This window comes from Schistocerca americana, chromosome 4 (genome assembly GCF_021461395.2).
Source record: "Schistocerca americana isolate TAMUIC-IGC-003095 chromosome 4, iqSchAmer2.1, whole genome shotgun sequence".
Classification (NCBI taxonomy): domain Eukaryota; kingdom Metazoa; phylum Arthropoda; class Insecta; order Orthoptera; family Acrididae; genus Schistocerca; species Schistocerca americana.
This window is the reverse complement of record NC_060122.1, coordinates 429,616,170-429,629,251: the sequence shown is the minus strand read 5'-3', so window position 1 is coordinate 429,629,251 and position 13,082 is coordinate 429,616,170. Positions and strand designations below refer to the sequence as shown.

At 38.1% G+C, this 13,082-nt stretch overlaps 1 protein-coding gene across 2 annotated transcripts in view; it reads left to right on the top strand.

The window, feature by feature from the left end:
* LOC124612506 (pinin) overlaps positions 1 to 6,294 on the top strand; it is a 61,346-nt gene extending 55,052 nt beyond the window's left edge. For both annotated transcript variants that reach the window (XM_047140750.1, XM_047140749.1), the window contains exon 10: positions 5,766 to 6,294. In XM_047140750.1, the coding sequence (XP_046996706.1) occupies positions 5,766 to 6,121 (356 nt within the window). In that variant the 3' untranslated portion in view covers positions 6,122 to 6,294. The remainder of the gene's footprint in view (positions 1 to 5,765) is intronic.
* The last annotated feature ends 6,788 nt before the right edge of the window (positions 6,295 to 13,082 follow it).

Here is a 13,082-nt window from a genome sequence, read left to right as displayed (position 1 = left end):
GCACAGAAATAACTTTGACCTCTGACTGCTAATGCATTTTTATTACAGATGGACAGGTACCATTAGATTTCTAGGAGTGCATTTGCACTTTCTTTGTTGACCATTCACTAATTGGTACTGGCTGACTAGCAATAGTGGTTGTTAAATACAGTATGCCTAAGTAGCAATACAGTACACCTTTTACAACATTGGCTGAAAAGTGTTGTATGTACTGTCATTGGTTGTGTAGTAACATCTATACTGTAGTGAGCCCACCTGCATCATGTTAATTTTAAAGTATGTACGGCGTACTGTACATTTCTAACTGGTGTGCTTGAACCAGTTTGCAGTCAGAATCAGACTGACTGTAAAATTGGGCAAATACTCAACAATAGCATACATTTCTGCAGGAGAGGCTAAAAGCCTAGATTGGGGCCAGTGGCATACTTAAGTGTTAAGGTGCAGCAATGTTGTTGATGCTCACCATGAGGTATGAGTGGAACAATACGTGGTGTAGGCTACTGGTTCTAAACAATCAGTAAAAGAGTGGCGGGCAGATAATATATTTGGAAACAAAAGACATTGTAACATTCTCACGTCAGTAGAGAAGTGAAATCCTTAAAGTGTTCAGAAAAAGAAAATGGAAACATATTCAAAAGAATCAGCTAAATATCTGTGACAGCTAAGTTTCACAGCTGTCTTGTTAGTATGATGATAAAAAATAGAGACATCACAGACAACAGTCTATTAAGTAAACAAGAAAGGCAGTGAAGATAAAAATTAATGTAAAAAATTTCTTTTTGTTTATTTTATTTCTCCTTGTATTATCGAAATATAGACCTGACTGTCTACATTTTGTAAATGGCATAAGTTTAGAATAGGTGTAATGTTAACTTTTTAGACAGAAACCTTACCTCAATAAAAGTTCGTAATTTTAATTAGTCAGAATATGTTAAAAAATAAACTGTACTCAAGGTGCTGCTTAAAACTGGGGAAGTTGTCTTATATTCAAGGTCACCTTGTACTTGGCTCAATACCGTATATGCTTTGTTTTTGGGTATTTGATTCAGTGTTTTTTTTTTTTTTTTTTTTTTTTTTTTTTTTTTTTTTTTTTTTTTTTTTCCCAATATGTAGAAATGATCTAGTGGATGACCTCAGAAAGTTTGAGGCTTTTTGCAGACAATACTGTTGTCAATAGGAATTTTGCAACACCAGAAGGTTAAAATCTTTCAGTGTTGCAACCTTCCTATAGACAACACCATTGTCTACAAAGTGCAGGAAGACCTGCAAAGGATTGATGGTTGGTACAGGCACTGGCAGTTGACTCTGAACGTAAATGAATGTAACATATTGCATGTAAGTGTGTTAAGAGGTCCATCACTGTTTAGCTATGCTGTTTGTGGGAACTCACTGGAAACATTAACAGCTGTTATATATCTAAGTGTGACCATCCAAAGTGACATAAAGTGGAATGACCACATAAGACACATTGTATGCAAACCAGATGCCAGGCTGAGAGTCATGGCAAGAATCTTAAGGAAATATAATTCATCATCAAAAGAAGCGGTTTACAAAGCACTTGTTCGGTCAATTTTGGAATGTTGTTCATCAGACTTTGACCCTTGTTGTTGTTGTTGTTGTTGTTGTTGTTGTCTTCAGTCCTGAGACTGGTTTGATGCAGCTCTCCATGCTACTCTATCCTGTGCAAGCTTCTTCATCTCCCAGTACTTGCTGCAACCTACAGCCCTCTGAATCTGCTTAGTGTGTTCATCTGTTGGTCTCCCTCTACGATTTCTACCCTCCACGCTGCCCTCCAGTGCTAAATTTGTGATCCCTTGATGCCTCAGAACATGTCCTACCAACCGGTCCCTTCGTCTTGTCAAGTTGTGCCACAAACTCCTCTTCTCCCCAATTCTATTCAATACCTCCTCATTAGTTATGTGATCTACCCATCTAATCTTCAGCATTCTTCTGTAGCACCACATTTCGAAAGCTTCTATTCTCTTCTTGTCCAAACTATTTATCGTCCATGTTTCACTTCCATACATGGCTACACTCCATACAAATACTTTCAGAAACAACTTCCTGACACTTATATCTATACTCGATGTTAACAAATTTCTCTTCTTCAGAAATGCTTTCCTTGCCATTGCCAGTCTACATTTTATATCCTCTCTACTTCGACCATCATCAGTTATTTTGCTCCCCAAATAGCAAAACTCCTTTACTACTTTAAGTAAGTGTCTCATTTCCTAATCTGATTCCCTCAGCATCACCCGATTTAATTCGACTACATTCCATTATCCTTGTTTTGCTTTTGTTGACGTTCATCTTATATCCTCCTTTCAAGACACTGTCCATTCCGTTCAATTGCTCTTCCAAGTCCTTTGCTGTCTCTGACAGAATTACAATGTCATCGGCGAACCTCAACGTTTTATTTCTTCTCCATGGACTTTAATACCTACTCCAAATTTTTTTTTGTTTCCTTTACTGCTTGCTCAATATACAGATTGAATAACACAGGGGACAGGCTACAACCCTGTCTCACTTCCTTCCCAACCGCTGCTTCCTTTTCATGCCACTCCACTCTTATGACTACCCTCTGGTTTCTGTACAAATTGTAAATAGCCTTTCGCTCCCTGTATTTTACCCCTGCCACCTTTAGAATGTGAAAGAGAGTATTCCAGTCAACATTGTCAAATGCTTTCTCTAAGTCTACAAATGCTAGAAATGTGGTTTGCCTTTCCTTAATCTATTTTCTAAGGTAAGTCGTAGGGTCAGTATTGCTTCACGTGTTCTGCGGAATCCAAACTGATCTTCGCCATGGTCGGCTTCTACCACTTTTTCCATTCATCTGTAAAGAATCCACGTTAGTATTTTGCAGCCGTGACTTATTAAACTGATAGTTCGGTAATTTTCACACCTGTCAACACCTGCTTTCTTTGGGATTGGAATTATTATATTCTTCTTGAAGTCTGAGGATATTTCGCGTGTCTCATATGTCTTGCTCACCAGATGATAGAGTTTTGTCAGGACTGGCTCTCCCAAGGCCGTCAGGAGTTCCAATGGAATGTTGTCTACTCCCGGGGCCTTGTTTCGACTCAGGTCTTTCAGTGCTCTGTCAGACTCTTCACGCAGCATCGTATCTCCCAGTTCATCTTCATCTACATGCTCTTCCATTTCCATAATATTGTCCTCAAGTATATCGCCCTTGTATAGACCCTCTATATACTCCTTCCACCTTTCTGCTTTCCCTTCTTTGCTTAGAACTGGGTTTCCATCTGAGCTCTTGATATTCATACAAGTGGCTCTCTTTTCACCAAAGGTCTCTTTAATTTTCCTGTAGGCAGTATCTATCTTACCCCTAGTGAGATAAGCCTTTCCATCCTTACATTTGTCCTCTAGCCATCCCTGCTTAGCTATTTTGCACTTCCTGTCGATCTCATTTTTGAGACAATTTCTATTCCCTTTTGCCTGCTTCATTTACTGCATTTTTATAATTTCTCCTTTCATCAATTAAATTCCCAAGGATTTCTACTAGCCCTCGTCTTTTTACCTACTTGATCCTCTGCTGTCTTCACTGTTTCATCTCTAAAAGCTACCCATTCTTCATCTACTGTATTTCTTTTCCCCATTCTTGTCAATCGTTCCTTAATGCTCTCTCTGAAACTCTCTACAACCTCCGGTCATTTCAGTTTATTCAGGTCCTATCTCCTTAAATTCCCACCTCTTTGCATTTTCTTCAGTTTTAATCTACAGTTCATAACTAATAGATTGTGGTCAGAGTCCACATCTGCCCCTTGAAATGTCTTTACAATTTAAAACCTGGTTCCTAAATCTCTGTCTTACCATTATATAATCTATCTGATACCCTCTAGTATCTCCAGGATTCTTCCATGTATACAACCTTCTTTTATGATTCTTGAATCAAGTGTTAGCTATGATTAAGTTATGCTCTGTGCAAAATTCTACCAGACAGCTTCCTCTTTCATTTCTCTCCCCCAATCCGTATTCACCTTCTGTGCTTCCTTCTCTCCCTTTTCCAACTCTCGAATTCCAGTCACTCATGACTATTAAATTTTCAGCTCCCTTCATTACCTGAATAATTTCTTTTATCTCATCATACATTTCATCAATTTCTTTGTCATCTGCAGAGCTAGTTGGCATTTAAACTTGTACTACTGTAGTAGGCATGGGCTTCGTGTCTATCTTGGCCACAATAATGCATTCACTATGCTGTTGGTAGTAGCTTACTCACACTCTTATTTTTTTTTTTTATTCATTATTAAACCTACTCCTGCATTACCCCTATTTGATTTTGTATTTATAACCCTGTATTCACATGACCAAAAGTCTTGTTCCTCCTGCCGCCGAACTTCACTAATTCCCACTATATCTAACTTCAACCTGTCCATTTCCCTTTTTAAATTTTCTAACCTACCTGCCCAGTTAAGTAATGTGACATTCTATGCTCCGATCCATAGAATGCCAGTTTTCTTTCTCCTGATAACGACGTCCTCTTGAGTAGTCCCCACCTGGAGATTCGAATGGGGGACTATTTTACCTCCGGAATATTTTACCCAAGAGGACACCATCATCATTTAACCATACAGTAAAGCTGCATGCCCTTTGTAAAAATTACAGCTGTAGTTTCCCCTTGCTTTGACCCTCATCAAGTATTATTAACAGGAAAGAAAGAGAAGATTCTACTAAAAGTGAGATGTTCGTCATGGAATTGTTTAGTAAGCATGAGAGCCATTTTGGAGATGCTCAACAAACTCCAGTGGCAGTTGCAACAAGAGAGGTGTTATGTATCGTTGGGAAAATGCTGTTGAACTTTTGAGAGCCGATGTTTGCAGAATAATTGGGTAACATGTTACTTCCTCCTGCATACATTCTGAACATGATTTTGATGGAAAAAAAATCCAGAAAGTCTACTTCATATAGCTGTTCATCAACAGTCCTACACCCACATCATTTTCAAATGTAACAGAGAAGGGGGAAAGGTGGTAATGAAACCAGAGGTGTCGTGCACCGCAAACTGTAAGGTGGCTTGTGGAGTATAGATAAGATGTAGAGGTTTCCTATTGTGTTAACTTAATGTAATGCTTTCATTCTGACACAATAACCATCACCATCCTTGAAGTTAGGATTCCAGGGCCCCTTAGCGCGAGATTATGTGTTATACTCTCATTAGAAGCTGTGAATTGTATCATCATCAGCTTAATAGTTTATCTATTGATAAAACATTAAAAAAAGAGTTGAGCTCCATATGTTGTTGACAGATGATGTGTAATTTCTGCTTTTTGACTAACCATGTCCAGTAAGTGTAGACAAAATGTAGCATTTTGTATGAATATATTAACATACAGCACATTTAATATCTAAACTTGGAAACTAGTGGTGCCATAAATCTCAGTGTGTAATATTTCTACTTGTGTGCAAATTCCCAGATGAAGTAGCAAGCTCATATGCTAGTCTTCTTATATCAAATACTACAATAGTATTTGATAAATGCTGCCTTAGTTCATGTACAAAAAGCAGTGCATCCAAATTTACTATAACTGTATTTTTGCATTGAATGCCCTATGAACCCTTTCCATCACAGACTGATTTCATTAGGCAGAAGTCTCAAGTTGTACTTAACTTTATCCTGTTCAGCTAAACTATATAATCCATTGCCATTCTTTATACATATGAATGATTATAGCCATATATACTGTTATTGACATTACTGTTACCAGTGTAACTGTTACTGCAACTTTAATCTGACATTTATTTTGCAGGTGGTGAAATGAATGTTAGTATAATTGAGAGTGTGGTCAAGGTACCAGGATCAGGTAAGGAAGGGGAACATTACCGTAAGAGTAAAGATAATGAAAAGTTAGGCTCAAGGGACTCAAAATCTAAAAAGGTAGATATACAGTACAAAAAAGAAGGTGGGAGGGAAGAAAGGGAGGAGCCTATGGATGCTGAGTCTGAGCATGAGCAGGATGATCAAGATGATCAAGATGATCAAGATGATCAGGATGATGAGGAATCAAATGAAATTAGTGGGGAAGTTGAGGAAGGTGAAGTAGAAATAAGGACAGTTATAAAAAGAGAAAAATCAGTGGAGGAAAATAGTACAACAAATGAGTAAAATATTCGTGTTTGTGCAGAAAAATTTAAGGCTGATTTCTCAAAGCTATTGAGGAAAGACACCAGTCCAAAATTGCAGTCAGGGCAGCTGCGAGATGTATTAATAAAGATGGGTTGTACAAATTTCTTTTGATAGTTTTGTATTATGTATAAATTGACAAATTTGTGGATTTTTATTAAATTTCAGTCTTAATTTTCCATAGATTTTTGAGCAAATTTGGCGGGGTAATGTTGCCTTTCAAAATTATTCTCTGCAAATTATACACCCTTATTAAGTAAGAAAATTGACGAATAGGAAAGGTAAGTATCGTGTGAGGGTGCAGTAGTTACAAAGATGTGGTGGAGTGTGAAAATTGTTTGTGTGTAAGGTGCTTGTGTGTGAGTTTTTGATGGACTATCATTCCTATATTTACCTCTAAACTTTTTTTTCCAGTAGTTGAGTTGATTCTTGCTTCCTGTCCTTTGTTTTGTTATGATAGTGGAAAGAAAATAAAATTATATTCTGTGCACAAGTGGAGTGTGAGATTAGTGCAGTTTTGTTTTGAATATAAAACTTATTTCCAAAGTATAAGATATATCAATTCAGAATTTACTTTGTCATGTTCACCTTGGTGCTCATCAATTTTTTAACTGAATATTGTCCGTATGTTGAGCTGTGAATGATTCAGGTGAGTTTTTTGAGTACAGTGCATGTAACAACGAAATATTGTAGATTCCAGTGCAACAATCACTTCAGGAACAAATAGCCCATGTTCATGTATCAGTTCCTTGTGGTTACTGTACACAGGAAACTTTTACAATACACTCTCATGACCAGTTGAATCTTACATTGCACAGTTCAGCAGGCAAGATGATTTTAAAATAGAACTTAACTAGATTTATGAGAGAGGTTGCAGTTCCTTGCCATCTTTGGACAGGGAGGGGAAATTTTTCAGCTTAGGTATTATTGGAAATACCTGTTAAATTATGCCTTACAGAAGTCTTTTCTACCATATTGGTGGTACAATGACGATGTGTCAAACTGACTGAACAACTTCAAGCTACAGTCCTTACTTTTGTTGTCTTATCATGCTGCTGTTACCATAATGGTAAATTTTTTTACAAAGTTCATGCAAGGCGTTACATTAAATTTTATTCTAATGATTCAGTTTTATATGATTTTGTTATTTTCACAGAACTTAACAGAAAATTTTTGTATTTGAAACAGTATTTATGCTTTGTTGCCATTATAATGGAATATACAAATTTTTGTTAAATATTCAAATTCACTGGCATAGTAATTTGTTTTTAACTGCAAAAAAATTCATTACTTTTGGATATGAGTAATGTTCATCTTACGCTAATCATTTATGATTTGTAACTGCTGGACATTATATTCAAGAAAAAATATTTTTTGTTTTAAAACCATGCATATTGCTACTTTTTGAAATAAAAGTTTTAAGGTATATTGTGATTATATTTGGGCGTGTTTTGGTTATTTTTCGTCTTAATAATATGCTCTATCCACCTTCCTTCCCCACTCCATTCTGTGGATTTGCAAGTACAAATTTTTTCTACCTGCACTTGCAATGTGATCAAAAGTATATTTTAGACACTTTTGTAAGAGACTAAAAACACAGTCACTGTATATAGATAACTATGTTTCCAGTGCTCAGTGAGTACTTCAGCATTATACTTAGAGAGGTCAGAAAGTCATTAGAAATGACACCATTTGCCTTTGTATTGTCATGTGGACGCAACATATAGAATAGCTTTTACTTTCTTTGGACTAGTACTTTGAGCCAAGTTATATAATTCGTGCTTCATAATATTAAGTGCCACTTGTATGAAAATCGCTGACTACATGTCAGTTTTGATCTTAGTTTTGAAATTGAACTCTGTCCAGGATGCCAAGCTATTATATAATTCTATATCTTGAGTCCACTTACAGAGGTTCAGTGTTGTTCTACATTAGCACGAAACATGCTTGACAACCTAGCATAAATCAGCTATCAACATGATTATAACACTTGGACAGCAGCAGATATTAATCATACATTGCAAATACACAGTGAAGGAAAGTTATGGAAAGAAGATCCTCTTGACTTTAATTCACAGAGCATAGGGACAAATTGTGACTTGAAATGTTTGAAAATGTTTTATGACTGCATTCTGAAAAGGATGAAGAGAGTGCATGGACAGGACACAGTATAATTTAAGTCACATTTTACAATTAACTACATTTAATATCTGTGTAATTACATGTACTGTGTAAATGGAGCAAAAATGATGTCAGAAGTTTTCAGTGTTGAAATGCTTAAAACTGGAAACATTTTTGTCAGACATACTGATACAGAAAAGGGGTGGAAGTTAATTGCAGGTCTGAAGCCACAATTTATTCCTATTTCCAACATGTAGGATGACAATGAAGATTTTCCAGTTTGCTGCATAAAAGGTAGTTTATATTATTACTCATTATGTTCTTGTTGTAATAGAGATTTTAATAATGCTGAAGCCTGCAGTTCATTCACAACATCAGCAAATAAGTAGACGGCTGTAACTTCTTATGATTGTCTGAAAGTGAAGATGAAGGAGAGTGTGTGTTTGTTAGGTCAGTAAGAATGAAAATGTCAGTTAACTAATGGTAATATGTCACTTATTTTGAACTAAAAATAACCTCTAATTACAGGCAGATGCACAGAACAAGAACTAGGATTTTGTTGTAGAATTTGCACTGTCAGTCATGTCCCAAAAATAAAAATAGAAAACGTCCTTCATGTGAAATGCCAATTTGCTTACAGTGCCTCGAATGCAAATGTTAAATAAAAGTACAGTGTTGCATGGAGACCAGCAAATAAAAATGGTAACACGGAAAATAGAGAAACTAAAGAACTGGAACAAAAAGAAATGAACAGATAAATCGGGCTTTTAAACTGACACTGTTTAAATTCATTCTAATTTTGTAATTTTTTTGTGTAAATATATTGTTACTAAATATCACCCTCATTGCAGTGTGACTGCTGTTAGCACCATTTTCTGTTGGTACTGGAATTCCTTCACAGGCTGTTCTCCTACCAGATAAACAGATAGTATCATCCATTTCAGGCTCCTGATTCAATGCATAGACAGCTGTATTGTATTATACAGGTCAAATGCTGCAGCAATAATAACTGCCACAGGATGTAGTTTTACTCTGAGTCCTAAACTTTAACAGCTCAGCATTTTGTACACTGACAGACATTGCCAGAGGCAAAAATAATGGCAAGTGGGGGGGGGGGGGGGGGAAGAAAAGACTCCAAAAACTGGCATAGAATTGTACCTATGATCCTGATGAAAATAATTAATTTTGGTAACACCATATATTATAGCCAGGGCTTCCTTCACCAGCAGACTGTAATTTATCTGAGCACTGTTCAAAGTTTTGGAAGCAAGTGTGATGGGAGTGTTTGTCAATTTTGTCAGATAAAACTGCCCCAGTGCCATGGGACGAGGCATTGACTCCAAGCACAAGTGGTTTGAGCGGGACGTAATGTATCGGGCGAGGTTGATGAAGCACAGCATTTTCAATCTTTGAAAAGCTTGGTCACAGTCTTTTGTACAGTGGAGTGGAAATCTTTACATCTGATGTGGGCAATTTATGTTGCATTAGGAATGAACTTTATGTAGCAAGTCAGTTTTCCAAGAACAGCCTGCAGTTCATGTAAATTCCTAGGAGATGGCAACTGCTGAACTGCTTCCAAACGTTTCATCGAAGGACAAGCACCAGTGGCGTCGATGATATCTCCTAAAATTTCTGCAAGCTACATTTGAGGCTCACCTTAGTTAAAAATTGAAAAAGACAGTCCGGATTTTTAAGGTGGTGTTCTGGTGTTTGTCTGGAGACAGTGATGTCGTCAAAGATAATTAAAACAAAAAGGCACCTTGGACATTATTTGTTTGAGAAATTTTTGAAACAATGCAAGTGTGGAAGCAGTTCTGAAAGATAGGCTCTGATATTCAGACTAGCCAACGTGAGCAACTGTCCTCCCACTAGCTCATCCAAAATTTCCTCTAGACGTGTGAGTGGGCAGGTATCGATGACTGTCTGTGAACCTACCAGGCATTTGAAATCCGCACAAGGATGTATCTTCCCATTTGACTTATCAATGATGACTAAGGGTGATGCCCACAGATTTTCTGAAGTAGGTTTGAAGACACCAATGGATTCCAGTCTTTCAATTTCTGTAGCCACATCATCACATAATGCATGCAGCACTAGGCATTTGTGGCAAAATTTGGGTTGTGCCTTAGCGTTCAGTGTGAACATGAAAATCTTTTGCACATTCAAGAGTACCATCAAACTATCGTTGGTACTTGTCACAGAGTTGCTGAATTGCAGCACTGGAAACTTTTGTGTAAGTGGCATCCACATTGTCCTGTATGTGTAATCTGAAGGAATCATGCATATTTGGGCTCTTGCGTGAGTGGACTACAGTGAAAGGGACTTCCTTGGACACGTTTTTGTATTTTGCAGGTAAGCGGCATGTTCCAGGCACTGAAATGCCGTTGCCATTATAGATGGTGACATGCGGACTTGATGTTTGCAAAGACGATTTGTCAATTTTCATATGTGTCTAGGTTAAGCAGTGTGACAGAAGCTCTGGTATCTGTTTGACTGGTTAAAAATTTGCAAAGTAATCCACAGTTTGTGGTGTGTTCTCTGTATACAATTGTCCATTCCATGATGTGAAAAACTGTTCTTTGTTTCTGCATATGCACAAAGCACTTTTGTGAATTTTGAGACTGGGAGAGCATTTTTGAAGTGTGTGGTATTCGCTTTGAACATATGGGTGCATGTTTTCTGCTCCTTCACTTATCTGATTTTTGAGCAGGAGGAGGTGAATAATTTGAAAATGAAATGACACTGATTTCAATCCATTCCTGTTTTGCTTTATTCCTGCACAAAGCACAGGAGGGCTTTCTAGTCTTTTGCAGGCAGACTGGTTTTGTATATCTTGTGCAATGACAAAATTTGCATTCAGCTTGTCTGAAGAAGCAGTTCATCTGATCATGGGTGACACAGCATTTCACACGACTTCACTTTGCGTGGAGCTGGAGCAGTGTAATTAGTGTTGTGCTGGTGCAGCAAACACTGTATGTAGTTTTTCTGGCCTTATTTACGTGAAGCAGACTTGCGAGTACTGGGGCTGGGTTTGGGTCTGGATCCATGTCTGGGGCATAGGTTGTTTGTTTCAAGTGAAATGATAATTGGTAGACAGAAACCTGGCTTGGTTACATCTTGAACTTCGCGTGCATCAATAACTTTAAGCATTTCACTCAGGCTAGGATTGCACAATTTAGAATTTCAGCTCTCCATCACTGATCTGATAGATTATGAATAATAAATTTATACTGTGCAACAGCAACATGTATTTGATTCTCAAAAGATTTGTTTTATCTTAAAATTATGACCTCGTAGGTCTGTGTTTGGGGCTCACTGAAAGGAAACAATTTCAGTAGGATGTAGTAGGTGTACACTTCTACAGGACGTGATTCATCTGCAATTTTGTAGGCAAAATGTTGATGCAGCCGTGATATATATTCTTTCAGTATTCCTTCGTTTCACGAACTGTTGAAATGGTGCAGGCGGCAGCTGAATTCCTTCTTTAGCTTCAGACACCTTTTGCTGCTGGGCTGCTGGCACTTCATCTACATCTACATCTACATTTATACTCCGCAAGCCACCCAACGGTGTGTGGCGGAGGGCACTTTACGTGCCACTGTCATTACCTCCCTTTCCTGTCCCAGTCGCGTATGGTTCGCGGGAAGAACGACTGTCTGAAAGCCTCCGTGCGCGCTCTAATCTCTCTAATTTTCACATTCGTGATCTCCTCGGGAGGTATAAGTAGGGGGAAGCAATATATTCGATACCTCATCCAGAAACGCACCCTCTCGAAACCTGGCGAGCAAGCTTCACCGCGATGCAGAGCGCCTCTCTTGCAGAGTCTGCCACTTGAGTTTGCTAAACATCTCCGTAACGCTATCACGGTTACCAAATAACCCTGTGACGAAACGCGCTGCTCTTCTTTGGATCTTCTCTATCTCCTCCGTCAACCCGATCTGGTACGGATCCCACACTGATAAGCAATACTCAAGTATAGGTCGAATGAGTGTTTTGTAAGCCACCTCCTTTGTTGATGGACTACATTTTCTAAGGACTCTCCCAATGAATCTCAACCTGGTACCCGCCTTACCAACAATTAATTTTATATGATCGTTCCACTTCAAATCGTTCCGCACGCATACTCCCAGATATTTTACAGAAGTAACTGCTACCAGTGTTTGTTCCGCTATCATATAATCATACAATAAAGGATCCTTCTTTCTATGTATTCGCAATACATTACATTTGTCTATGTTAAGGGTCAGTTGCCACTCCCTGCACCAAGTGCCTATCCGCTGCAGATCTTCCTGCATTTCGCTACAATTTTCTAATGCTGCAACTTCTCTGTATACTACAGCATCATCCGCGAAAAGCCGCATGGGACTTCCGACACTATCTACTATGTCATTTATATATATTGTGAAAAGCAATGGTCCCATAAAACTCCCCTGTGGCACGCCAGAGGTTACTTTAACGTCTGTAGACGTCTCTCCATTGATAACAACATGCTGTGTTCTGTTTGCTAAAAACTCTTCAATCCAGCCACACAGCTGGTCTGATATTCCGTAGGCTCTTACTTTGTTCATCAGGCGACAGTGCGGAACTGTATCGAACGCCTTCCGGAAGTCGAGAAAAATAGCATCTACCTGGGAGCCTGTATCTAATATTTTCTGGGTCTCATGAACAACTTGTGTGCGGCAAGAAACTGCTGACAGCAGTTCTGTTATTTGCTGACTCTGAAACTGAACAAGAGATTTTAGATGCTGCTCAGAGCACTTAGATGTTGCTTTCCCTGATTTGTTGTGATTCCTTAAATGTTGTGTTGTTATGGTCTTCAGTC